This window comes from Bombus flavifrons, chromosome 5, assembly GCF_040668555.2.
Source record: "Bombus flavifrons isolate JBK064 chromosome 5, iyBomFlav1_principal, whole genome shotgun sequence".
Lineage (NCBI taxonomy): Eukaryota > Metazoa > Arthropoda > Insecta > Hymenoptera > Apidae > Bombus > Bombus flavifrons.
Genome location: NC_138446.1, coordinates 17,009,234 through 17,033,943, shown reverse-complemented (window position 1 = coordinate 17,033,943; position 24,710 = coordinate 17,009,234). Strand labels below are relative to the sequence as shown.

General features: G+C 37.6%; 4 protein-coding genes across 7 annotated transcripts in view; 1 reads left to right on the top strand and 3 right to left on the bottom strand.

Annotated features, from left to right (window-relative positions):
* Positions 1 to 11,979, bottom strand: part of tow (target of wingless) — a 34,696-nt gene extending 22,717 nt beyond the window's left edge. The window contains exons 1-2 of one of the 2 annotated variants that reach the window (XM_069113521.1): positions 11,777 to 11,979; positions 8,365 to 10,200 (exon numbers count right to left, since the gene is read on the bottom strand). In XM_069113521.1, the coding sequence (XP_068969622.1) occupies positions 8,365 to 8,455 (91 nt within the window). In that variant the 5' untranslated portion in view covers positions 8,456 to 10,200; positions 11,777 to 11,979. Of the gene's footprint in view, positions 1 to 4,761; positions 5,374 to 8,364; positions 10,201 to 11,776 lie in introns of those variants that run through there. The other variant, XM_069113522.1, reaches the window with a different exon arrangement.
* A 1,629-nt stretch (positions 11,980 to 13,608) lies between these two features.
* Positions 13,609 to 19,957, bottom strand: Raf (serine/threonine kinase raf oncogene). The gene is made up of 2 exons (XM_069113511.1): positions 16,616 to 19,957; positions 13,609 to 15,682 (listed from the first exon to the last, which is right to left on the bottom strand). Exon 1 carries the CDS (start codon positions 19,425 to 19,427, stop codon positions 17,082 to 17,084), a length of 2,346 nt encoding a protein of 781 aa, XP_068969612.1. The 5' UTR covers positions 19,428 to 19,957; the 3' UTR covers positions 13,609 to 15,682; positions 16,616 to 17,081.
* A 649-nt stretch (positions 19,958 to 20,606) lies between these two features.
* LOC138180076 ((3R)-3-hydroxyacyl-CoA dehydrogenase) lies at positions 20,607 to 21,935 on the top strand. Of its 2 annotated transcripts, none has more exons than XM_069113525.1 (4): positions 20,607 to 20,867; positions 20,947 to 21,081; positions 21,157 to 21,532; positions 21,615 to 21,935. In XM_069113525.1, the coding sequence occupies exons 1-4, from the start codon at positions 20,837 to 20,839 to the stop codon at positions 21,829 to 21,831; spliced, it is 759 nt and encodes a 252-aa protein (XP_068969626.1). In that variant the 5' UTR covers positions 20,607 to 20,836; the 3' UTR covers positions 21,832 to 21,935. The 2 variants fall into 2 exon arrangements, with proteins under 2 accessions (XP_068969626.1, XP_068969627.1); XM_069113526.1 differs by having other exon boundaries at positions 20,609 to 20,867; positions 20,965 to 21,081.
* LOC138180074 (deoxynucleotidyltransferase terminal-interacting protein 2) lies at positions 21,924 to 23,322 on the bottom strand. 2 transcript variants are annotated; one of them, XM_069113524.1, is made up of 3 exons: positions 23,103 to 23,322; positions 22,727 to 22,847; positions 21,924 to 22,637 (listed from the first exon to the last, which is right to left on the bottom strand). In XM_069113524.1, exons 2-3 carry the CDS (start codon positions 22,821 to 22,823, stop codon positions 21,940 to 21,942), a joined length of 795 nt encoding a protein of 264 aa, XP_068969625.1. In that variant the 5' UTR covers positions 22,824 to 22,847; positions 23,103 to 23,322; the 3' UTR covers positions 21,924 to 21,939. The 2 variants fall into 2 exon arrangements, with proteins under 2 accessions (XP_068969625.1, XP_068969624.1); XM_069113523.1 differs by lacking the exon at positions 23,103 to 23,322 and having other exon boundaries at positions 22,727 to 23,096.
* Positions 23,323 to 24,710: the final 1,388 nt, after the last annotated feature.

Here is a 24,710-nt window from a genome sequence, read left to right as displayed (position 1 = left end):
TCTTCTTCATTCCTATTCTATTTTATCTCGCCACGGGGTACGTACATAATTCTTTTTTTTGGGGCGTGCCGATAAGAATTCATCGATAGATCTCTCGTTGTATACATAGGAGTCCGTTATTATCGCGTACTCGCAGCAATATCGGCTGAAAACATAATACACGCCCGCATACACGCACAGCGTCATAAATAATGCATGAACCGCGTTAAAGATCGATCTGTTAACCACGGTGAACGGAAAACGCGTAAAAAAGAAGCTAAATGTTTATCAATATCCGATACCGCGTTTCTCTCTTTCCGACGAGTTGCGCGTTCCTTCAATGTATCCATTATATCCAGCAACTATTCAGCTATGAGATTTCAGAGTGCGCATTCAATGCTTTCCGTTCATATTCAAATTCTCTCAACGTAAGCTATTCTGCTCTGCACGAGTCATCTTCGCTGTATGAAAAATTATTCGCCGCTTCTTCCGTCAACCCACCCATAACCGTTGTTCGCGTAAATTTGAAAGATACATTATCTAGCGATATTATCGATATTTCGTGACTAACTTGGCAATCTTATATATCATAGTTGATAAATATTGACGTTTATCGATACGGTAGTCTCTCCTTAAGCTTCTTCGTACAGAGCTTCGAAGCTAACAGCAAGTGCCATTAACGGCTAATACTGCGTCTTTTTAACTGCAACGGAGGAACAAATGGAGCAGCAACGGTCACCAATCGACGGTCGAGGCAGCAACGATCAACGAAGGGAAGAAGTATTTTCAACGACGCAGGAAAAAAGGAGACACCTCGTCATCCAACCCAATCCAATGGTACCATACGGATACGAGCCGCGAGTTCGAATTACCGCGATGTAACTGGTTTCCGTGGAAATCGATACTCGGACGACGATTGATAGCGATTCCAGTATTCGGTCGGCTCTCTTTCTATATGAGTAAAATAAACGAGAGAAATAACGTTTTGGTCTCCGCAACATCTATTAAAACGCTAGGCAATTTCTGCGGAGAAACGTAATAGTCTAGGCGACGAGGAAACACGACCACGCGAAAAAAGAGAGAAATTCCTCTCTTTCTCTCTTTCGTCGTATCTAGGAGATCTGTTTGAGAAAACCGGAACAATCCGTTCGAGCAATAGACCGGTCTCTTTATTGAAATCCATCGTGTATACGAGCCTCGTCGATGACTATCGTGTTATTACCAGCCAAATGAAATTGTATAATTTTACCAAGGGTGAAGGATAAGGAATACGTCGAATATTTACTGTAAAAAGTATTTACATTGTGAAAACAAAACGCGTCTGAAATCCATCAACCATACCAGCAGGTGGAAATAATGATAAAAACGGATTATTTAGGCTGCTGGCAAACGTTCGTCAAAATAAATATAACCTACGCTTATCTCGATGGTTAATCTCCGGGCCGAAGAGAATTTTTCCACGACAAACTTTTTTGCCGTAGCTGGAGAATCGGAGAAAGAACATTGCGACAGAGAACTTTTTCTTCTCAGAAATTTCTACCCAGAATGGGGTGCTTTCTAACCGGAGATGCACGAGAAGATAAAAATGTAATCCGAGAACACGAACGTTTCGAGCGATTTTGTCCTGTCGACTTCTATAGATATGAAATAAAAAAAAGTGACGCGATACGACGAGCCTCTGTATAACAAAAACGCCGCGTTTAGGTAGCCTATGGAAACTGGAAAAAGATTCGTCGAAGCGAATACTGGTGTTCTAATACGGTGAAACGTTCAGCGTTTTATGACGCCACGTTCGCGAGACCACGAACAGCGATACCGCGGATACAACGTGAGATTTTTTTCCAGACTGCAGGTGGCCTCGAGAGTTTCGCGTTTTCGTCAAATATTGAAATCTTCCACGAATGTTTCTCGCGTGGGTGTGTCTGCCAGTTGAGTTCTTTCGACGAGGAAGACGATCTTTGAACCGCGTTTATATCGCAAACACGTTCGTTCTCGTCCGACGAAAGAAAGAAGAAAGAAGAAGAAAAATAAAGAAAAATTCCTCGATCGAGGAAGTACTTCGATATTTTTAAGTCGTTTGTACATAGTGAGCGAAAACTGACGGATCGGCGGTTTCTTAAAAACATAGGCGCGAAATTTGAAACGTCTGAATCTTCCCGCCATTCTTTGTGCAATCCTAAATGCTTCTCCTCCACATTTTTAATATTTTTCGTCTGTTCTACATAAATGAAAGTTTAAAAAAGCAAGGCTGATAATGCTTTTGCACACAAGATTGATAGTTTGGTTAAATATCCTGTACCTTTCGAGTTAACCTTTGGACTCATTATAACATGCAACCTAATAACGAAAACAAACTGAGTCTCGGGTATTATTGTAACGCAGATATCAATGTCGTGTTTTTGACCGCCCAATCGACAACGTAAATAGATAATTATTACGCGCAGAAAACTTCTAAATGCCGTTGAATTTACGAATTTTCAAGGTTTTCTGAGAATATTGCGCGTTATTCCTCTGATTATATTCTCAATGCCGGCGAACGCGAGAATAAACATTCGCCGATCTGAAATCAATAAACAAAGCACGGTTTTTACCAAATAATCATGATTTCAGATACGCGGCATTTAAATTGCGCTGATTAATCATCTTTAATTACACCATGCGAAGAACAATGCACAAAGCGACTGAAATTCGATGACACGAACAGATAAGGATAAATTCGAGTACAATAAAGATTTTTATTAACCGATAAGACCGAGATATCGTCAAATACCTTGCCGTTATCTTCACTGCGCACTTTTTCAACTGCGCGGTTTATTATTCCAAAAAATATGCGCAGAATATGCAATTTCTGTCCTCTCTTCCTTTTCTTTCGTCGGAATAACGAGTGACGAGTCCTCGATAATCTTAACGTGCAATACGACTTTCCGAAAACGCATTAAGGATATCTGCGTCACTGGTTATTCCGCAAACACCGCATCTGTTTGACGAGTCATCGTTAATTAGTAAAATCAACGTGTCGCTAGATACACTGTTTTTGAAATTTCCTTTTTCCGCATAGAAAAATGTAAATGCGAAAAAAGGAGAAAAATTGGGCTAACAGTGACGATTAAATAGGTGAGATCTCTTTGAAAGGCTGACGATACCGAAAATAAATCGTTCGTTTGTATCTTATTAACTCTGCTGTGTCCTTTGGATCGTTTTCAAATATTTTCAATCGAATCTTGTCTTTTCATTGTTAGACAACTTTTCAAGTTTAAAAAAAAATATGAAAGAATTATAATTTATATGTGCCTTTCCTTGCCTCGGTTCTGTATTAAATAAAATATAAAAAATAAAAATTTACGGACCGTAACAGAGTTAGCTTGATGTATTTGAGAGTAGATATCAACGAATGCGACCGCGTAAGAAGGATGCCCGCGCATAAACCGCATTCGCATATCTTTTTCGAGCGCCTACGCCACTGCGTGAAATACATATCACGTTCTATGTATAGTCACATGGGTATCACGAGCTACGCATTTTTCCCCCGTTTCTCTTCCCCGGATATGCACGCGGGGCGTGCCTCAAAGGGGAAAGTGACGTCTAACAAAACCCGTCCGATTAGTAGATCGAACGCAACTCGATCGGTGAGGATGCTTCCTGTACAGCGCAGCCTTCACACACCTCTTCGATCGTCACTAATCCGTTACAACATAAAGAACTTCGAACTTTCTCCCGATCTAAAAACAAAAACTTAAACATCGATAAGATTATTCCGTGAGACGTTAATATCGCTCGATTAAACTTAAATTTAAGGTTCTGCGCCAAAGAAAAACTTCGTCGCAAGTTGCAACAGCGACAGGTTATACTCCAGTTTGTCGATATATACAAGACGATATACTAATATTGACAAACAGATTTGACACAGTATATCGTATGCTACGAATGCTACAGGTAAAGAGTTTCACGTTGGAAGTAACGTAATCTCATTGACGATCGATCGTAGAAATTGCTTGAAATAAACGTCAGTCTTACATCTCGCTTTCAAGGTCGAGTTGACGGAAAACGCTGACACGAATGTAGTCACGTTGATTTAACTGAATGTTTTAAGACTGAGAATGTTAAGATTCGAAAAAAATTTTTAATTTACTACGTAATCAGTTACTACGTTACGTACAAGTATTTTCTTGTCACAAAGGCTCTTCCACAGTTACCGATATGCGATTGATAAACAAAAAAATTGAACCGCTTAATAATCGCGCGCGGTTTCTCATTTTCTAACACTAAATATACCACTGCTGCGAATTCAAACGCAACTGCATCAAAGCGGTTACGATGAGATCACGTGCCACGCAGTAAACACCGACTTAAATATAAAGTAGATCGCTTGTACGATTTTTCTGAGAGGTTAACAGACTTAGAATAATGCAAAAGCCGGATATGTTCTGCTGAAGCAGCTGTGAGTCACGCAGCTGCAACAGCATCGTCACCACGCATTCCAGAATTCTCTTCTCCGAAAGACCGCGAAATACGAGACGGGCTTAAATTAGAATGCAGCCTAATTCGAGGATAGAATTACCTGCATCCTGCAACAAAGTTGTATGCGAACACGTACTTACTTAAACTATACATACGATTACCATTGCCGATCGTAAAATATTTACAAAGAAGAATTTTAATTTGTCGCGTATGATCCTCTAAATTCAAGTAGCGTAAATCTATAAATAGGCATTCTTTCGCGGTGACAACCGTCGTCTCGTTTCCCCACTAAGCTCCGATTTCAAGGAATAAATGTGACCTTACCTTTCGTCCTACGGGCTAAATGTGATATATTCTGCCTGAGCACTTTTAGCCACATCTTGGCGGCTCCCTTCTGTTTGCTCTCAAAATCCGACGTCCTGGCAGGACAATTGTCCTCCAATCCAAGTGAAATATCGGATTCGATGATTCAACGCAGTATAAAAACCGTTCACTGTCACCGACCGATGGTGTATTCTTCGGAGCGCCGGTTACTTAACCTCACTTTTTGCAGTATTTATAACGTCGCGTGTATCGATAAAATCTCGATTAACAGCGATCGATAAACGTTAGATATAAATAGGACAAAAAACTACTTGCAACAGAATTTTTTCAACGATGAGAACGAACGATGTTCGCACACGAAATTGCTACGAGAGACAGACACTGACGCTAGAGAGGCGCGACCCTTTTATACGCCGAACAACGATCACGTAGGCAAGTCGTTAGCTGCTCTACTACCGAGCGCGATAATATCGGCTCCGGGCCTTGAAGTTTGTCTTATTTACCAAGTAGAGACGTATCGACTCTAGCGTATTTTGACGAAATGTCGGCCAAATACTACGAGAATCGAACTTGGACACGCGACACGTTTTGAGATACGAAAACGCGAACGTCCGCACACACGAGGGACACTTTAATCATTCGCGGCACAAGCTCCCGCTTAAACGATGGCAACGCTGTAAACAGTGTAAACTGGCAACCAAGTTGCGCGCGCAACATTATGTCGTTGGTAGAAAATTGAAAATTAAAAGTGGAAACAGCGTATTTTAAAATATATTATCGCGAAATATGTATGTTATTCTAAATTTAACTCGTCACACGCAATTGTTAATTAAGTGGATATAAAAAAATAAAAAATAAAAATTAGTTGAACATTTCCCGCACTTCCTTCTATATATATATTAGATTATACCAATATATTTATGCGTAGTATATTATGTATATATGCGAATTTTAAGAGAATGAGATAATATACAACAAATTCTCATAATAATGTACGTATATGTTTTCAAACTTATGTACTTATGACTCTGTAAATAACAGTGACAAAATTATTTACGAATTTTCCCTGGCATAACATATTTGCAATAACTGCAGATAAGATGCAACAAACATCGGAATATTAATAGCTACCTATTTGTATTTTCTCAAGTATAATGTATGGTTAACGATCAGTAAAAAATAATACTTTCATCTTGGATTTTCTTCTCGCAAACAATGTCTATAGTGGATAATTTTATTTTTAGCGCAATACTGTTATGACATAACGCGTTGATGTTGATTTCAGCAGAATTTTACATTGTTTGTTCCTTTTCATAATAGCATAAATGATAAACGATCGAGCGCGATTTAGGCCATTGCTTAAATTGATAACTAAAAATACATAATCTTGGTGCATGCATGAATTACTAAACGGCAGTATTCCCAAGTACCGTAAGCGAAGTCATCGTAATGATATAAATATCAGAATTATCGTGTGATATATTTAGATCGCAGACGTCGAAGCCGGTAAACAACAAACCACGATACATACGATTTCAAGACGCGTGGTTCGCTGATTTGTTTTCTTTACCTTTTTGCTTCTTTATTAGCGTCGCACATCGTATCTCACTATCACGAGTTTACAAACCACTATCGGCCATTAACGAAAGAAGGAAAATATATAGAAACGAAATCGTTTGAGAATCAATGGATACGACGAATGTAAAAAACACCAGAGTCATTTACGTTAGCGAATCTGGGTCGCATGATTCCACAAAGTAGAAAATCTATGTATACTTGATTGCCGTTGATAATTTATTGCTAGTGAAATTAGGACGGCAAACATAGCTCGTAATAAACACTGTTTTGTTTGAATATTCGATTATCAGGATTTACAGAAGTACAGAATCCAATTGAAAAGATAATAGAGGGATAAAGAAGGGGGGATGGATTTTTGCAAGCGAGACTAAAAGTACGTACGTTGAAGATGAAATACATACGTCCGGTGGTTATCGAACAGGTCGTTCTCAACGAATAAAACAACAGGCGTGCGAACAACGGTAGAACAGGGTTGTTGAATGTCAATTTATCGTTCAGAAGGTTACGCTCCCCTTATGCACGACCTAACCCAAAGCCTAATCTACCTCAAGTGATGTACGTTAAGAACGAAATCGATCGTTCCCGCACGCGTGCGTATATAGGTGTGCGTGGCCACGTACGCCGCGTACTTGTTGCCGCTCCACTGAATTCTTATTATAATTCTAATATAAAATTCTACGATAACGAGTTCGATGAAGCATCTTATCTACTGCCTTTTTTCGTCGTAATGCCATTTGTGATACATTATTCAATTACGCGTTCACCTTTCGCCGAAACAAGTGGGGAGGATAAGATATCGATGAATCACGTGGCAATTGACGAGGAATTTTCGGAAACATCGGGAAATTCTTAATTAGTAGAAAAAGATGCAATACGCGTCTTTAGAGTGAAATCAGCGTTGTAATCGATATTATGATTTTTCTGTCGGGAAGTATCCTCGTTAAACCTTATCTGTTTTATCTAACAAACTGCCAGGTAAGATAACACGGAAGATGTTTAACGATAAATCACGTTGCTGCTTTGGAATATGAGTGGACGATTACTGACTAAACCGAATGAAGCAAATATAACAACGTAAGCGTGGTGAGGGATTTAAAGAATTTACTGGTTCTAATAGGAAGAAGTTTAAATATTCTAACCGAGTGAACGTACAACGGATAGACACACGAGAGTCGCACGAAAGAACCTCGATGCGTTACGTTAAAGATAAACAGAAATGAAAAGCTACTACCATGGTAATTATACAACGAGAATTGCGACTTAGCCTCGAGACGGATCCGTGAGATCTAAATATGGGCATCTACTCTGCTACGATTGGCGGTTAAGTTCCACCTGTTCTGGAACGTAATTTCAAACTGGAGGCTCGCCAACTTATCTTCGATTGTCACGCACGGTAAAGATCTTTTTTCTTCGCGTTCCAACATAACGGGTAACAAACTGCGACTTTAATTTCAACAAGTTATTCACCATCTCGGAATAACTATGTTACGTGCATTAATGTACGCGACAATCAGGTCGATCAAATCATTTTATATATACTTACTGTTCTATAAGAAGCGGAAAGTCATATTAAAGTCATATTCGATTTGATCTTGAGCAGCTAGATATACGCGTATATTCGTGAAGCAACAGTTTTACGACAGAGAAAAGCACCGGTATAATCGAGGCGACTGTTCAATCACCTTTCATCAGGAAGGAAATCTCTGGATGGGTGTCGATGTTCTAGATTCAGACGCATCTGTTTAATTACCGTCATCGGGTTAACAATTACACGGCAGACCTAGATTGACGAGAAACGGCGTTAATTACGCGAACAATGTCGATCTCGCCCGCGTCTGTCAGACGACGAGAGGATCTTGCCAAATCGGTTATTACATATTTCCACTGTGGACGATCTAATCTTTCGACCAAGCAATACAATCCGTGCAACCAAAAGGGTAAAAACAAAAAAGTAAAAGGAACGAGGCAAATTGAAAAGGAATTTTATTTCAAGTTGAAAATAATAATTATCGATCGATTACTCACCGACAGAGTCTCCGTTTTTCTTGCCGGTATTGTTTTTGTTCTTCTTATTCTTCGGATAGATATTGCCGATTTTGCTCTGTCCACAACCCATCCTGCTTTGTTGCTGCCAGCGATCACACTTCAACTACACTTCTCACTGACTCTAAATACTTTCCTTTTCTAATTGTTCGTTGCGCGCTGTCAATAATATTCTCGATAAATTGATAAGAGTCTCGTTAGATAAATAAAGAACGAACGAGCATTTCTTCCTTCGAGTTAAACATCTTTCTAACGTTAATTCTCTTCATAGAAAAAAAGAATAGGTACAACGATACGGTTTGCGTACTTGTTCTTTTACCGAATCGCACACAACACTTTATCCGCGAATACTTCTATTAGGCAGCGAAAGAGTTTTATTACATGTGTACATATATATATATATATATTATATATATTCTGTTTCTACACGCATGTATATATATATTCCGACATATTTCCAATATGTATAATAGTCGAAAATTCGCGTAATGAGACGCGTACGCCACTTTGTATATACGTTCGTCAGAAATTTCTTAAAGCTCTTATAGATGGTGTGACAAGCTGTCTGTGTGTACAACGTGTAGATAGGTATGTATGTACAACAATTACGTGAGATCCCGAGAGATATGTATGTGTAGCGCGATAAACGAAAACAGATTCCTATAGAACGCGATATGCGGATCTCCTTTTTCTCTTTGAATAATGAATTAACGTGTGTTCAGTCTTTTCGTGAGTCAAACGCTAACGTTCCGTTGGACCAGTGATCACCAGTAAATTCGTATTGGCCTCCTTCTCCTTCTTCTTCTTCTTCTTCTTTGAACAAATCCACCGGAATCTGATGCATAGATCAATCGGTTTGAATTCCTCGGTTGATTATTGATTATTAAATTCAGTCTTTTTGCACAACGTCGATCGGCAGATGGCAGAAAAGGAAAAGCAGTCTTTCAGAAGTAATACTCTCACCGACAATGTTAATGGGGAAATGTGTTCCCATTATTCGATTGAATACATAGAGAAAGAGAAGGGTAGCTTTACTAAACAGCTCGGGGCCTATCCGCCCTGGAGCCCTCGACCTTGTCGTCTCTGGCTACCTGAGCCGAGGCACCCAATCCATTTTGCATTTCCTATTCGCTCTACCACCCCATCATTCGCAATCTATCATCTATCCCATGTCCAAAGCTGCCAGCCGTACATTCTCTCGTTCTGTCGCTCTGCACATTCGTTCGCTCGTTTGCCTCGTTGTTATCCTCGACGACGTACTCGTTAAGCAGAGAAGAACGCGTCGGATAACTTTATCGATTCACCGAATTCGATCCGTCGATCAACCAAGCTCTCTTCTCCATTGTAAAATCGAGCTACACGAGAGAAAACTTCTTACTCTTTCTATTCTTTCCCACCCTCGTGCGGTCGAAGGCGACCGCAAGAAACACAGGGATGATAGTTGGACGATGCGTGGTTTAAGAGCGTGGTTGGCACATGTGTTTCGGTTACAAGGACAAACTGGCAAGGTCTTGAAGTAACGCTGCTTATGGGCAACGGCTGTTCCAGTTTTTCCAGCGGCCAATGTCGTTCGTTGGATCACTACGCAACCGCATTCAGGTAAAATAAAATAATTGTCGTAGAAGGCAGAAGATACAGGTGTGGAATAATTAAAGATAGAGACACGATGCTGCTTTGTACGAGGGACGAAGCTGACTGAAGCAGAACCAGAGAAGGGACGAGGTAAATTCGTTCGATCCCCTCGGTCTTCTCCCTCCGTCTCCTTCAGAGGTGAACGTCTTATGACCTGTTACTACAATTTACTTATTGAATTCGGGCCTGGAAAGAAACAAAACAACGCACTCGTTAGAACATTACTATCTCGACGAGGAAACGTATGTTAGAAACGTATGTTAGAAACGTAATTATACCAGTAATTATTCCTATTTAATGCGTTTACAGATAAGCAGCTTAATTACCACTTAAAAGAGGAAAATGGAAAAAAAAGCGAATACTATACATTCAACGTTAGTTCGAAAAGAAAAACATAATCGAGCAATTATTCTTTCTTTTTTTTATTCCAGATTCGATACATTTTTAGGTTTGATACTAAGTATAGGTTAATTGTATTTTAAATATTAATAGATTTATAAACAATTGAGTATATATAAGGGCAATAATTTTTTACGTAATACGGGACGCGCTGACGAATTATAAAAGTCGAACGATCGATATTAACTTTGGCACGATATCTGTTGTGCTTCAACTTTCGACGGGCGCACACACGCGCCTTTAAGAATGAAACGCCACACGAAAAAGCCGCAACTGCGAAATTTGTGCATCACCGCAATAATATTGCAAAGATGATCTACACCACACGTAGAACCGAATCGCGCGACACGATTACCATTTTTTTTCCCAAGAAGTACAATCTTCTTTCCAGCATCGTTTTATCACTCTGAATGGTATCGATATGTTTGTTGTTATTAGATATATCGATAATGCGTGATTATTTCGACCAGATGACCGTTTCAAAGCAAAACATCAAAATATCGAGATTCGAACGTTAAAGAGAAAGTAACAATACGATGTTTCAACGACTACATGTTTCATGGTAATTACAAGATGAAAGCGCGTTTAATGCATATCGATATTCGAATCAACACTCGATATTCCACGGCATAAAATTTATGCGCGACGATTGCTTTTCCATTTCTCGGTCAATGTCGTTTCCTTCGATTCTCCTCTTGAACGCAATTGACTAGTTATATATTATATTAGTCAGATTTTCTTTTTTGGTAAATAGCGTTCTGAAACGTGTATCCATGCGTAACAACTGTACAATTAATCGAAATCTGTGTTATTGTAATTATATCGGTGTATAGTCAACCCTTATCAATCTCTTCGCGATAACATTTTTCTTCTAATTCAATAAGTTACTCATGTTATGTAGTGTATGGCGAAAGGCAAAAGATACTTAAAAGCACAATAAATTGTAACGATGTTCGCTCGGACATTCTGTCAAAGCTTAAATGTTTCGTGCCGATAACCGATTTTCCATTCGATTTTATCCATTCAGCACAGAAATGTAGCACGCTTTTCGAACTTTTAGCCAAGAATTTAATATAGTTAAAAGATACAACAGCTAGCAGATTTACAGGGAACAAGTGACTCCGATCGGTCAAACACGCGATACTATTTTTGACTAATACATCGCGTTGAAATATCATACAAGAAATATGAGAAGCGAGCGCTATCCCCGAGTAATCCACGTCTACTTTCGACTATTGTCACACGCGACACTGAAACAACGCGGCATAGAAAAACACAGGGGCCGTTTCTTCGAGGCAAATATCCACGTAATGTCGTTCCCCTTTGGAGCGGCCGCCCGAAATTCGATTTGAAGTCAACTAACCTCGTTTCACGCAGCAAACCGACCGACCTCGACATCCACCTGTTCACGATGATCGTACATAAATGATACTCTTCACCTATTCTATGACTCGTACCTATGTATATGTACACGAATATAATTTGCGTACCAATTTACGACGATAAGACTTAAAGAACAAACACAGACACTCGCAGTACGAAGTTCCAGCATCGACTACAGCCGGTCGAGGCGCCAGCTGGATTTGCGCATGCGCGCTCCCTCCGTGTATCTCACGTACGCTTTAGACACACGAGTACTCGTGCATCAGCGTAGTGGGTTCTAACCTCTACGTACAGGCGTTCTCGTTTGTACGCGCACTCACCAACACGCTAGAACCTTTTGCTGCATATACGATTCACATATATACTCGTTCTATACACTGATCGTATCTCTTTGTAGGGGTGCGTTCGCTTACACGAGCTCTAGATCATTCTCAACATAAGATTATCTTTATGAAAAGCGAATTACAATATTGTTTGTCATCGTAAATTTTAGTTGGAAGTGAATGCAATGTAATGCGCATAACAAGTAAATATGATAAGCAGTACCTATACGAGTAACGCAAAATAGTTAATCTGGCATTTGTAGATTTGTGGGGTAAAGGGAAGAGAAGTGGAGAACCTCATAGAGGATTACTAGAGATCCACGATGTGATGACCTTCCGACAGGGATTCTTGGTTTCCGTGATTGCATTTATAAGCTGCCATCGCCATTATGGTACACGTGTACTCACCGGATTAAGTCATGTTTACGTATTCTAAGACTGTCGTTCGAAGAGCAAAATGACTATGCCATCAAATTAAATAATTTCGAATTATTTACGTACAAGATCCAATATTGTACACCTATTCCGCGAAGTTATACGCAAATATTGAGTTTCTGCAAAACATATAAACGTGTACTACTTTACAGCGAAAACTTCGCTTAAGTTCGCTATAATGATACACAGATAGAAAGGAAACAGCTTGTTCATACTTACTCGATTTTATTTGAAACAGTTACCGAGAAAAGAATAATTTGCAATGGATTCGAATAAATTCGCAATTCTTTGAGCGAAATATGTCCACAACACCTTTGTGTCCGATGCTAATGAATTTCACAGTCATTTAAATTTAACGCGATATTTGATTCAAATACAATTACATGGTACTTACGTATATTGCCTTTCAAAGATCACAGTGTACTCTACACTACATAGAAAAGCATATCTAGGGCAGTGGTACTCATTGGTTTCTTTCGAGTGATCCTTGAATTAAAATATTGTATTTTGATTCGATCAATGACATTTATCTTTTATTTATATAATGCTCACTGATACTACATCTAATTTCGAAGACGACAATTATCCGATCAAATTTTTAGTAATCTCAATTGTTTGTCGAGGTAATGTCGTTAACACGGATCAGTGAGTACATCTACTCACCATATCAAGAAGCATATGATTCTAAACGAAACAAATAACACGTCTGATCGACTCCCGATATAACTCGTGTAATACAAATTAAAGTGAATTGTACATTAATTGAAATGCTCGATCGTACAAAATTATCACTCGTAAACGTTGTATTCAATATATTCTGATTAAGGATACATGAGACAGTACTGATACGATGAAGTGTCGTTATTGCGTCGCTTCCCGAGTCCCATCCAAGAAGCAATGATAAAGATTGCAAATGGTTTTTTGTATCCACAAACGCGTACAAGTTTTATCAATAGCATATTACTTTCAAGGTCAATATACTAGGCTCCGTTAAACTCCGTTAAAAGAAGAACGAAATTTATTACATGAAGAATCAACTTTTTATTTTTGCTTCTTTTCTTTTTTTTTTTCATTTTTTTGCCAGCTTCTTCGGTTGAATACAATGATCAATCGATCGTCACGATCGATCGCATTAAGTATCTCGAATCTCAGCCACGCTATCTCGTTACAAGACGTACATTTCACTCGATAGCAGCTTCAGCATAATATGACGAAAACGAAGCCGAAATCCTATTACAATACGTGCCATGCGACGTCTGTCAATCAAACGAAAAATCTGCCATCCGATCGTTTTTTCGTGTCAAACCCGATTGAGATTCGTAGTAGAATTCGAAGAGAGCAAAATGTTCGATAATTCACTTATGCATAACACAGTTAACAATGCCGATATACAAGACATATTTCTGGAAGTGGAGAAGTTCCACTTTGTTCAAAACTAACCTCATCGATCTTTTGGATCAATCAAAATCACAAATTTCATTGACGTGTTAAAGTTAACTCTAAGAAGATTCGTAGATCAAGAGCTGTTTCATTTCTTTTCTTTAACATTCTTTTTCGTTCCGTTCTTTGCAAACGCTAGATAATTTAAATTAGATCGTTCATTTTGAACGTTTTTAAGCCAGTTTCACTTATCGCTTTCGTCACTTCCGATTTGATTCTACGCTTCGAAGAGCCAACTCCCGTTAATTTTAAAATGTACATAACGTAATATGTTTCTCGGTGTTCAGGTCGACACAAAAACACATTCGATAATCTGCAACCGCATACAAACCCTTCTACATGTACGATATACATTAAAGCAATATACAGAGGAATGTCTTCCGAGAAAATAATATTCTAAAATTTGATAGTGACATACAGGAAGATTGATTAAGGAGGACGCAGAGCGCGAGGGTCGCAAATTCTACTGTTTGCTTTCTCTTGTCTTTGTATTCATCATCTGTTCACGTGTGTTACACATTACACATATCTAAATAAACACTTTTTATTCATACTATCTTACTAGTCTTCACAATAAATTAAAGTGTAAAAACTAAAGTTAAAGAAAAAAGAGAGTATTTTACATCATTGGTTAAATATTAGCACACTTCGTCAAGACCTAATTCAAGTTATATCGTATCACAAGAACAAAATGGTTTAAAGTGTAAAACGCAAGTAAAAAATGCAGGAATAGGTTTTTTACTTCTATATATTATACAGCCTAACCATTGTACATCGTAGAGGATCCATTCGTATCACTCGAAGGTTTTATCATATCTAGAAAATTGCACTATAAAAGATCTCGGAAAGCCATTTAAAAAGAGCTATCCCCCGCACCTTGCACGACATCCTCCTCTTTTACATATCTCTTTTTTTTTTCATTTAATAATATTTTTGTAACATCATTAATTATGTTTCGCGGTTCGCTATTTCCCTGTTACGAGAAAGCGTCATTAACAATGACAAGTGCGTTCCTTTATTCCGGTGAACGTGTTCATCGGTAATTTTCGTTCCGTCCTCATCGTCGTTTTTACATACATTCTCTCTTTTTCTCGCTCTCTTGCACACTTGAACACGTTTTCTCTTTTCCTATGATTCACATATTCACTGTTCCTCGCAATCATGCACTCTCGACAAAATGTTAAAATCCAGCACTTATTTATTAGTATTTTTCCTCTTTTTCTTTTTTTTTTTGTTGCTTTTTAATTGCATTTCATCACACTTGGATTATACATAAATAAATAAATAGTAAATCGGGATACCACGTGCTTTAGAAACAAGATATCACTCGTTTTAACTAGTGAAATTTCGAAGATTTCCTCTTAGGCCTTTTATATGTTTCGGAAACATGTCACGGTTTGACGAGTGTCGCATCGATGTTAAATTTTAGGATACGCCCGCAAATCAATGATGCAAAATGTTACGTAGTCGGTATGGTTTATCATCGATCGCGTAAGCGTGCTTCAGACGCCCATCGAATAAAGTTTCACTAATTTCTCTTTTTCACTACTGCGCGTTCCCCCAAAATTATACGATACGCAAGTCGAAAAGTTCACTCTATTATTTTCTTTCTCGCTGTATACCTCTCTATACTCGCAATCCGCATACGTTTCCCCTATATGATTATTTACTGTTGATCGGGCCGTTATCTGAAACACGTTTGGTCATAACAAAAGTTTCGATCACCTCGTAAAACTGAAAGTCTTTAATGCTATGTAACAAATACTTTACGAATTCATCACTTCGAAGTGAAGTTCGCGCCCCTTCCTGCATTATGAGCCTCAAATACAGTGAAAAAAAAACTTACAAAAGAAAAACAGTAATAGTAAAAATGAATAAATATTAAAATGCAAGGAACAACAGTCGACTACAAAGTTAGGAAAAAGAAATGGAAGTTAGTCGATAACTTGTTCAATCTATGTTGCAACACGATATTACTTCCTCTTTTTACCGTCGATGAGTGTAAATGATCCTTTAGGCCTTGATTCGTAACGATGCTCCAAATCAAGCCAAAACAAATGACTCGCGAGAATGATTTATTATTATAGTCTATAATATCGATGAAGTCTTAAAGTAAAGGCCAAGTATACATATCACTTTTTATTTGACTTTCAATTTGATTTGTCATTTTTTTCATATTCTTTTTTTTTTTAATACAGTACAACCTTTTGGTATCGTTGGACCAAAAGAATCTTTTTCGTAGAAAAAAAATTTACTGCGTACAAAAAATCAGTCAAATATGATTATTATTATAGAAAACAATTACTACAAAAAAAGAGGTAATCGTTGTAAAATATCTATTACTACAGGATATCTAGTTAATCTGTATTTAGAGTGTCTACATTTCGCTCTTTTTAAAAAACAATATACGCAAATTTCCGATAATTTCAACGAAACTTATGTACATACTACCATTAAACTATAAATTATAAGTTATATGAAAAGGAACAATTCTTATGTGAGCATGTTGAAGACAATACATGAAGGAAGTAGGTACAAAAATCACTTCGGCGTTTGCAAAAATACTTCACAGACAAATGACGGCCCACGTAGATTTAAATGCCGTTACTTCTATTACTTACTTAATTTTTACATCCTTCATAAGGATTCCACGAAAGTACAGACCTCTACACCAACACGCGTACACGTGCGCTCGTTCGTACGTGTATACACTTGTTTACGAATACGCGTTTATGCACGCGAACAATAACTCGTTAAATAAATGTCCTTTTTTCATAGATACTTGGTAAGTATGTAAAGATAAAAGCTACATATGCGTTCTTGCCATGAAATACATCGGATACGTCAATTAATAAGATGAATTTTTGTGTCCTTATATTTTTTTTCCTTTTTATATTAGCTGAATTAAGTATTGTATAATCACATTCTACATCGAGCGAACAATTGCAACACAGTCAAAGTGTAGTTGTAAAGAATCGCGTAGATTGTTCATAGCTAAGTTTATTACGATTTCGTTTCCATTTTTTTTTTTTAATATTTTTAAATTTTATGCAAATTGCATCAGACTCGTTACTTCGGGTAATACTTTTATATGTTCCCACCGGAAGGATAAAAGGAAAATGCTCCAAACTGAAAATTCACTGGAGTTTTTGGCGAAGCACAAGTGTATACAAAATCATCTGATTGTAGCTGCGTCCTATTTAAGTTTGGTTCAGATGCTGATCTCGTTATTTTAGGTAATCCTCGTGAAAGACCTTCTAAATTAGCTAAAATTTGACGAAATATTGGTCTATCCTCCCTAGAAAATTTGATGCAATCTTCGGTCAGTCTCTTCAGTGCCTTGGGAGTATCTGAACGCAATTTATTTAAATCCGGACGTAAATTTCCACGTCCAACCATAAATAATATCTGATCCTTGTTATTAACATGCGAATATGGTAATTGACCGGATAGTAATTCAAATAAAACAACGCCAAATGCGTAAACGTCAGACTGAAAACTGTATGGATTTTCTTCTTGCATTCTTATGACTTCTGGTGCCATCCAGAGGATAGATCCGGTTGGTTGATGGAATTGTTGAGAACCGGACCATCTAGTTTTTGCTGTGGCCAAGCCAAAATCTCCAATTTTTACAGTAAGATCGTCGTGCAGAAATATATTGTTACTCTTTAAATCTCTGTGAATGATATTTTTTGCATGTAGATAATCCATGCCCTGTGCAGTTTGTCTTCCAATTTCTATCAGTGTGAATAAATCAAACTTTGTCTCGAATACATGTAAATGTTTATACAGAGAAGAACCTTCGCACCATTGGGTAACGATAGCCAGTTGTGGTTTGCTAACGCATCCCATGAACAAAAGGATATTTACATGCCGTGTCTTACGTAAAACTGCAACTTCATTTTTAAATGCTTGTAACTGAGCAGCAGTAGGTATTTTGACATTAAGCGTCTTTACAGCTACAGGACCATGCCAATGGGCTTTGTATACTGTTCCAAAAGAACCTGATCCAATGCGAGCTCCAATTAAGATTTCATCTGCTGGAATTTCCCAATCCTCTATAGATTCTCTAGGTGCTAAAAGATTTTTGGATGATTCATCGGCTGATCTTGCTCTTGGTCTTTTCGGCCTTAAAGTACTAGTAGGACTAGCCTGTGTTGACTGACTATGTTTCGTTGGGCTACTACCTGGCGATACTGCACTTTGCATGATACCAATGGGACGACCTAAACTCTGAGATCTACTGTATTCATCTAAGTTAGCAGATTCTCCGCTTGGTTTCACCATATTAAAACAAACATTAGGCGCAGAGCTGGAACGATCTTGTTGTCCCAAAGAACGAGGATGCCTCTGGCTTCTCGATGGAGCCAGAGACGGGGACATGCTTCTACTTAATCCATATCCTGAAGGAAGTTGCAATATCCCAGCGGTACTTTCAAGGTTATGTGCTAGTAATGCTTGGTAATAAGCATCCTGCATACGTACTTGGTGGCACAAAGCAGGTACACCACCAGCACATCTTTGATGAAATCGATAATTGCATGTTCTACAGTAAAAGCCTTGAAAAAGGAGTTTTCTACAACATTCACAAAATGCTAGTGAGAAGAAAGTCTTGCGCACAAAGTTATGAGAAATGGAAGTAGTTATTGGAAACTTATCCAAAATTTCCACAGATATTTCATCGCAGTCAAGCAACGAGATGTCTGTATCCCAAGAAGTAAGATATTTCGAGTTGTCTGCACCCAAAATGTATACGACGCACATTTCCGTAGTCAAATTCCTTAATTTCATTGCTTTGGCAAGTGCATCTCTTAACGAAAGTCCTTCACGAACCTGTACACTTGTACGCTGTTGATTAGGTAAATATGCCCTGAGCAGAGATTTCATTGGAGTTCTTTGACCTCTTGATGCAGATGTATTAGCATCACGAGATTCACTCTCTGACGTGGAAGCACTACCAGATACTCGACCAGCGTTCAACAATTCATTGAGCTTCTGTTCCTTAGATTCTAAATCATGCAACTTGCTAGTTAACTCTTGATATTCATTTAAATATATCGATGGTGGATGTTGGAATCCAGCAAACCGATTGTTTAGAGCGTCAATGTTTTGTCGAGTGACGTGTATCACATTTTGTATATTTCTCAACTCATACCTCAACGGATCTGTATCCAAATAACCGTCCTCAGAATCGCTCAGTTCTCCCGATTCCGGGCCGCTACCTCGTGAAGAGGACATAGCTAACTGTACAGAGTGTAGCTTTTTTCTCTGTCGGCGATGACGGGAAGATACAGTCGAGGACGACGAGGACGAGGAGGACGGCGACGTAGCTGTCGTCGCTGAACGTATCGCCTCGCACCTACGACACGAAAACTCCGTGTACGCGTTCGCACGGACCGCCGTGTAATACCTCTGCTCGCCGATCACGGCCATCTTCTTGCTCCGTCGGGCAGCATCCTGAGCCGCTGCTGCTGCACTTCGGAACACCTTGGTAGCTTTACTTTGCTACCGGTTACCGCCGAATTTTTCTCTAGTTCAAGCTTTCACCACGCCGCCGTCGCCTCACCTCTCACCGCACGACGACACACGACGACGCGTCCTCTCACGCACCTCTCTTTTTCTTTTTCTTCTTCTTTCCTCTATATACCTCTCTCCTACCTCCTTCTTTCTTCTTATGTCCGCCAAATCGAACCTACTTTCCGATGCGCGTCTCCAAACCACGCTGTCTTTCCTGACTTTTCGGCCATTGAATTTCTACTATTACGTCGCGCAACAGTTTTCCGTGTTCCGCACAAAATGCGGTCCGAACCCCGAAATCGGGTACAAAATTCTTTCGTTTAGACCTTCTGCGCAATCCCCCTTCTGCTTCTTCTCTGGAGCCCTTGCGAAAGAAAACTGGCACAAGCGTTACAGGACCGTGAGCAGAGGCGCGGGGCTATGTTTCTTGAAGCGCCGGTGCTGCCAGTCTCTTTGCGTACAACCTTCCGCCCCCTCCCACTCATTTTCTTCCTCTTCCTCTATTTAAATTCTACCTGTTTACTTGCACAATCCGTTTTCAATATTTTCGCAATAAATATTACTTTCTTCTTTTTCTCCTTTAGATCTTCAACAGTTTTATGTCATACTATTTCGTAGTTCAAGTAGTATAGAAATTTGTTTAATCTCAGACGTTTCAGCAAAAAAATTTATTATTGAAATATCGGAATAGAACTTTGCGATAAAACAGAATTTTGTTAATTATTTTAAGATCGACATGTTACACCGCATTGTTTTCAGCTTAAATAATAGTGATACATATTTGTATGATTTCCTTTGCGAATTTAAATAATTTTTAGTACAACATTTGACAGCTTTATCAGTATGATTTTATCTGACCATCGCACTACGATAGATCTATTTTGTTTTTCACTATTTAAAGCAAAATATCCATAGATCGCCTTACATTCTCTCTGAGAAACAACCATTTGGAACAGGTCTATAATTCAAGTTCAATTTTTCTGTAAACATAGCTACTCGCGTTGCGTTTCTGACGTCACTGCAGACTTGCGTTGACGTCAGCAGCATATGGTACGGTTACCTAGGTAACAGAAGTCCATCCTAATTGGTTCAATGTTTGCGTACATACTTACTGTGCGTATATCTACTAATAGCAAATAGTTGAAAAAAGTATTCGAAATATATCAGAATGACTTGCGAATCAGCAAAATCAATGTCTTTCAGTATCTTCTACTTATTCATTTACGCATTTACTTATATTGATCAAGTCATTGGTCTTTTATAATCTATATTTGTAATTAATCTGTTCGACTTTGTACTAGTTGTTTTCTAATTGAAAAACGAAAATGGTAGCCGGCAAAGTGGCCTTTGTAACAGGTGTGCATTAAAAAAAAAAAGAAAAAAACAGAGAAAGAAGAAAAAAATTAGAGAAAGCTTATAGTGTACATCAAAATAGAATTTACTTCAATTACAGGTGCTGGTAGCGGTATAGGTAGAGAAGTATGCCGTATTTTGGCGAGACAAGGAGCTAAGGTTATTGCTACAGATCGAAACTTAAAAAGCGCTGAAGATACCATTACTTCTTTAAATGGTTTGAATGTTAAATATTATTTTTTTCCAATTATCTATTTAAGATGAAATTATTAAAATTCTACGCAATTTTTAGGTTCCAATCATTTGGCATTAAATGTTGAAGTGTCAAACGAACAAAGTATTCAAGAAGCATTTAAAAATGCAATAAGTAAATATTCAACTGCGCCCACTATTATAGTTAATTCTGCAGGAATCACGCGTGATCAGTTCATTTTAAAACTCACAAGTGAGGATTTTGCTAAAGTACTTGACGTGAATTTAAAAGGAACATTTTACATAATTCAAACAGCAGTAAAAGAAATGATTAATGCTAACGTAAGTACAAATGGTTCGATCGTTAACGTAAGCTCTATCATTGGAAAAATTGGAAACATGGGTCAAGCTAATTATGCAGCATCAAAAGCTGGAGTAATAGCTCTTACACAAACTGCTTCTTTAGAATTTGGACAGTATGTATAAGTACTTATAGTATATGTACAGTATTTTGTTCAATGATTTTATAATATTATCGGGCATATATTTCTATTATAGATTTGGAATTCGTGTTAATACAGTGTTGCCAGGTTTTATAGAAACCCCTATGACAAAAACTGTACCTGATAATGTAAAGCAGTTATTTATAAAAAAAATACCTCTTCATAGAATGGGAAAACCAGAAGAAGTGGCAGAAGTAATTGCATTTTTAACATCTTCCAAAAGTTCCTATGTTAATGGTACTTCTATTGAAGTTACAGGAGGGATGCATTAAATTTATATAAACTTCTTTAAATATACATATTTTTGTAATTTTTATAATGCATTTGATAATTGCAAATTTTACAAACGTTAGATTAAAATACATATTTTCAATTAGTATTTATTTTTTCTTCTTCCCTTTAAGTTTCTTTGCATGTCTATGAGCTTTATAATGCAATTTTCTTTTCTCATCAATGATTTCTTTATATTTACGTTTATTGAACTTAGAAAATTCAGCATCAACCATAAGTTCATCAACAATTGTCTTCTTACGTTCTTTCTTAGTAACACGACCGGAGTAGTAATCCAAGTGCGAATCCATAACTTTACCAATTTGAAAGTACTTTGGTATTGTTTTATGATCGTTCTTTTTATAGAAATGTTTTGGATCCAACACTGATCTCATTCTTATAACTTGGAGATCATGTCTGACTTCTGGTGTCAATTCAGGAGCAGGCATATTAAACCAACTTTTGCCTTTAGTTTTAGCATGCTCTTTGCGTCTCTTAATTTGTAATGATCTTTTACTTAGCATATAAGGAGGTACAGCATGTAGCTGTTCAAAACCAGGTACTATGACACTTTTTTTGAGTACCTGATCTATCGATGTCAATTCTTTTGTTAGTTTGGTTACATCTGGAGCAGCAGGTGCTGTACGAACCCCTCTTTTTGAGGATACTGTTTTGTTTGACCAACCCATATCTTTTTCAAATTCCTCGAGATTGATATCCTTAGTTGGGTTGCAAACCACTTTTTGTATTGGAATCTCATCTTGGATTAAATCTTCCTCTATGTCAAAAAATTTGACCGATTCTGTACCTGCTAAATCAATGTACGTAAAAGCATATTATTATTGTCATAAATTCTTAATCTCTAAAAATAATATGATACAATGTAGATTTAATTACCGTTATTTTCAAAGTCTAAGTCGTCTTCATCGCTGTCTACCAAACGATCTTTTGTCACTAAATCTGCTTGGCCTTCCGTATCAATTATTATATCCATTATTAAAATTATTTGTTTCTAAAAGTGAATTAGAAAATTAACTGTTTGCTTTCTCAACATATCTTACGTGAGTCACGTGTGCCTGATATGTTCTGCGGTTTACTTCAAACCGTAGAAATGACTTCTTTAAACAACTTTAAATATAAAAAATATCTTAAACAGACTTAAAAAGATTTGTTATATAAGTAACAATATAATCTTTTTAAACATTGAAACAACCACAAACTCGGAAACGAGATAATTAATAACAGACATTCATGCTAAATGCGTCATCTTCAGCATTTGGCCGCGTGGTGCAGCACTAACCAGGAAACAATTAGAACCATAAGTGTGAGCACTCTCATTTTCTCTCTGGTATTACATATTATCACACTCTAGGTCGACAATTTTCGTAATATAGAAAATATGTAATACACCTGAAAGTTATGTAAACTTGACAAAAATTATTATCCTAGAGAGATTCGTAAATATCTATTTTCCTTCCAGGCTTGTTGATTGTATTAAAGATATATATATATATATATATATATATATATATATACTAACTGAGTTACCGATCGGCCACAGTCACTTCATTTCTGAATATGCCGTTAGGTGCTGCCTCTTTCAGGTGTTTAAGTACATACTTTCCTTTCCACTTCCTCTTTACTTTTCCCCTCTTGGATTTGTTAAACCCAAGTAAGTATTTATTTCTTTCTCACTTTTTATTTCTTTCTACCCCTTTCACTTTTTCCCTCGCTTTGACGAAGACAAAATTTGGCGATACGATTTTAGCTACTACTATTTATGCGTAAAAAACATTAATAATGTTTTACAGGTGATATTATTCTTCGCTTGTTCGCTATACCAACTTATTCTTCCACTTTTTATCAGCTTTCTCTTTCTATGGTGCCCTTACTCCAAATCCGAATCCACTTATTAAGATAATAGAAAAAAGAGTAAGAAATAACTCTAATCTTAATTTTGCATCTAATTACTAATTACCACTACAAATAATTCAATTCTTTATTAATATTAGATACACTATTCACGATCATGAAATAAAACGATATACTACGATACGATTCTTCTCGTCCCTATCGTGTGGAAAGCTGGTTAATGAATCTACGGAAGAGTTTTTGTGGGATTATCTGGAATAGAAAAAGGTAGGAGAGATTAGAAGGCTAACGTTGCTGGTGATGTCTCTGATCTTTATCTCATGCGGGGGTTGCAACAGGTATGTCCGCTTCAAAGACGTCCGCTCTTAAATAATGATTGTAAAAGTAATTCTGGCTAAGCAGCGGCTCGACAGGGCACAACATACCATCCTCAAATTGAAGTAAAGGCCAAAATACAACACTACGCTTAATGTATGTATCTCAAAATCTAGAAAGACGGTCATGACTATTTCCTGAATAGATAGCGTATTATTACAGCCACAACTTCATCGGCTTCGCCAAATATTCTATCAAAATAACCTATAATATCGCAGAATTGTGTTGCCTTTTTACGTTAATTTTTTGATATTTTAGCTTAAAGTACATGGTGCTTATCATATTGATCACGAAACATAAACGATATATTAAATACAGCATAGTTTAAATAGCTATATTAATTGCCTTTAAGGACGTATAGGTATATTTCGTTCGAAGCTACAGATTCTGTAATAACGAAAGGACGATGACCGTTGAAGAGAAATCCGTTTAAAAAGGAAGGTCAATCGTTGGAAGGCCAACTTTGAACCTTCGATGAAGCGATGAATCTAAATTTTTCTTTCAATATTCGAAGATCGTCGAAAATCGTCGAAGATCGTCGAAGATCGTCGAAAATCGTCGAAGATCGTCGACAGAAACTTGTTCCTTTCTCGTAAGAAATGGATGAGACGAAATTCGATTTGCTTTGACCAAT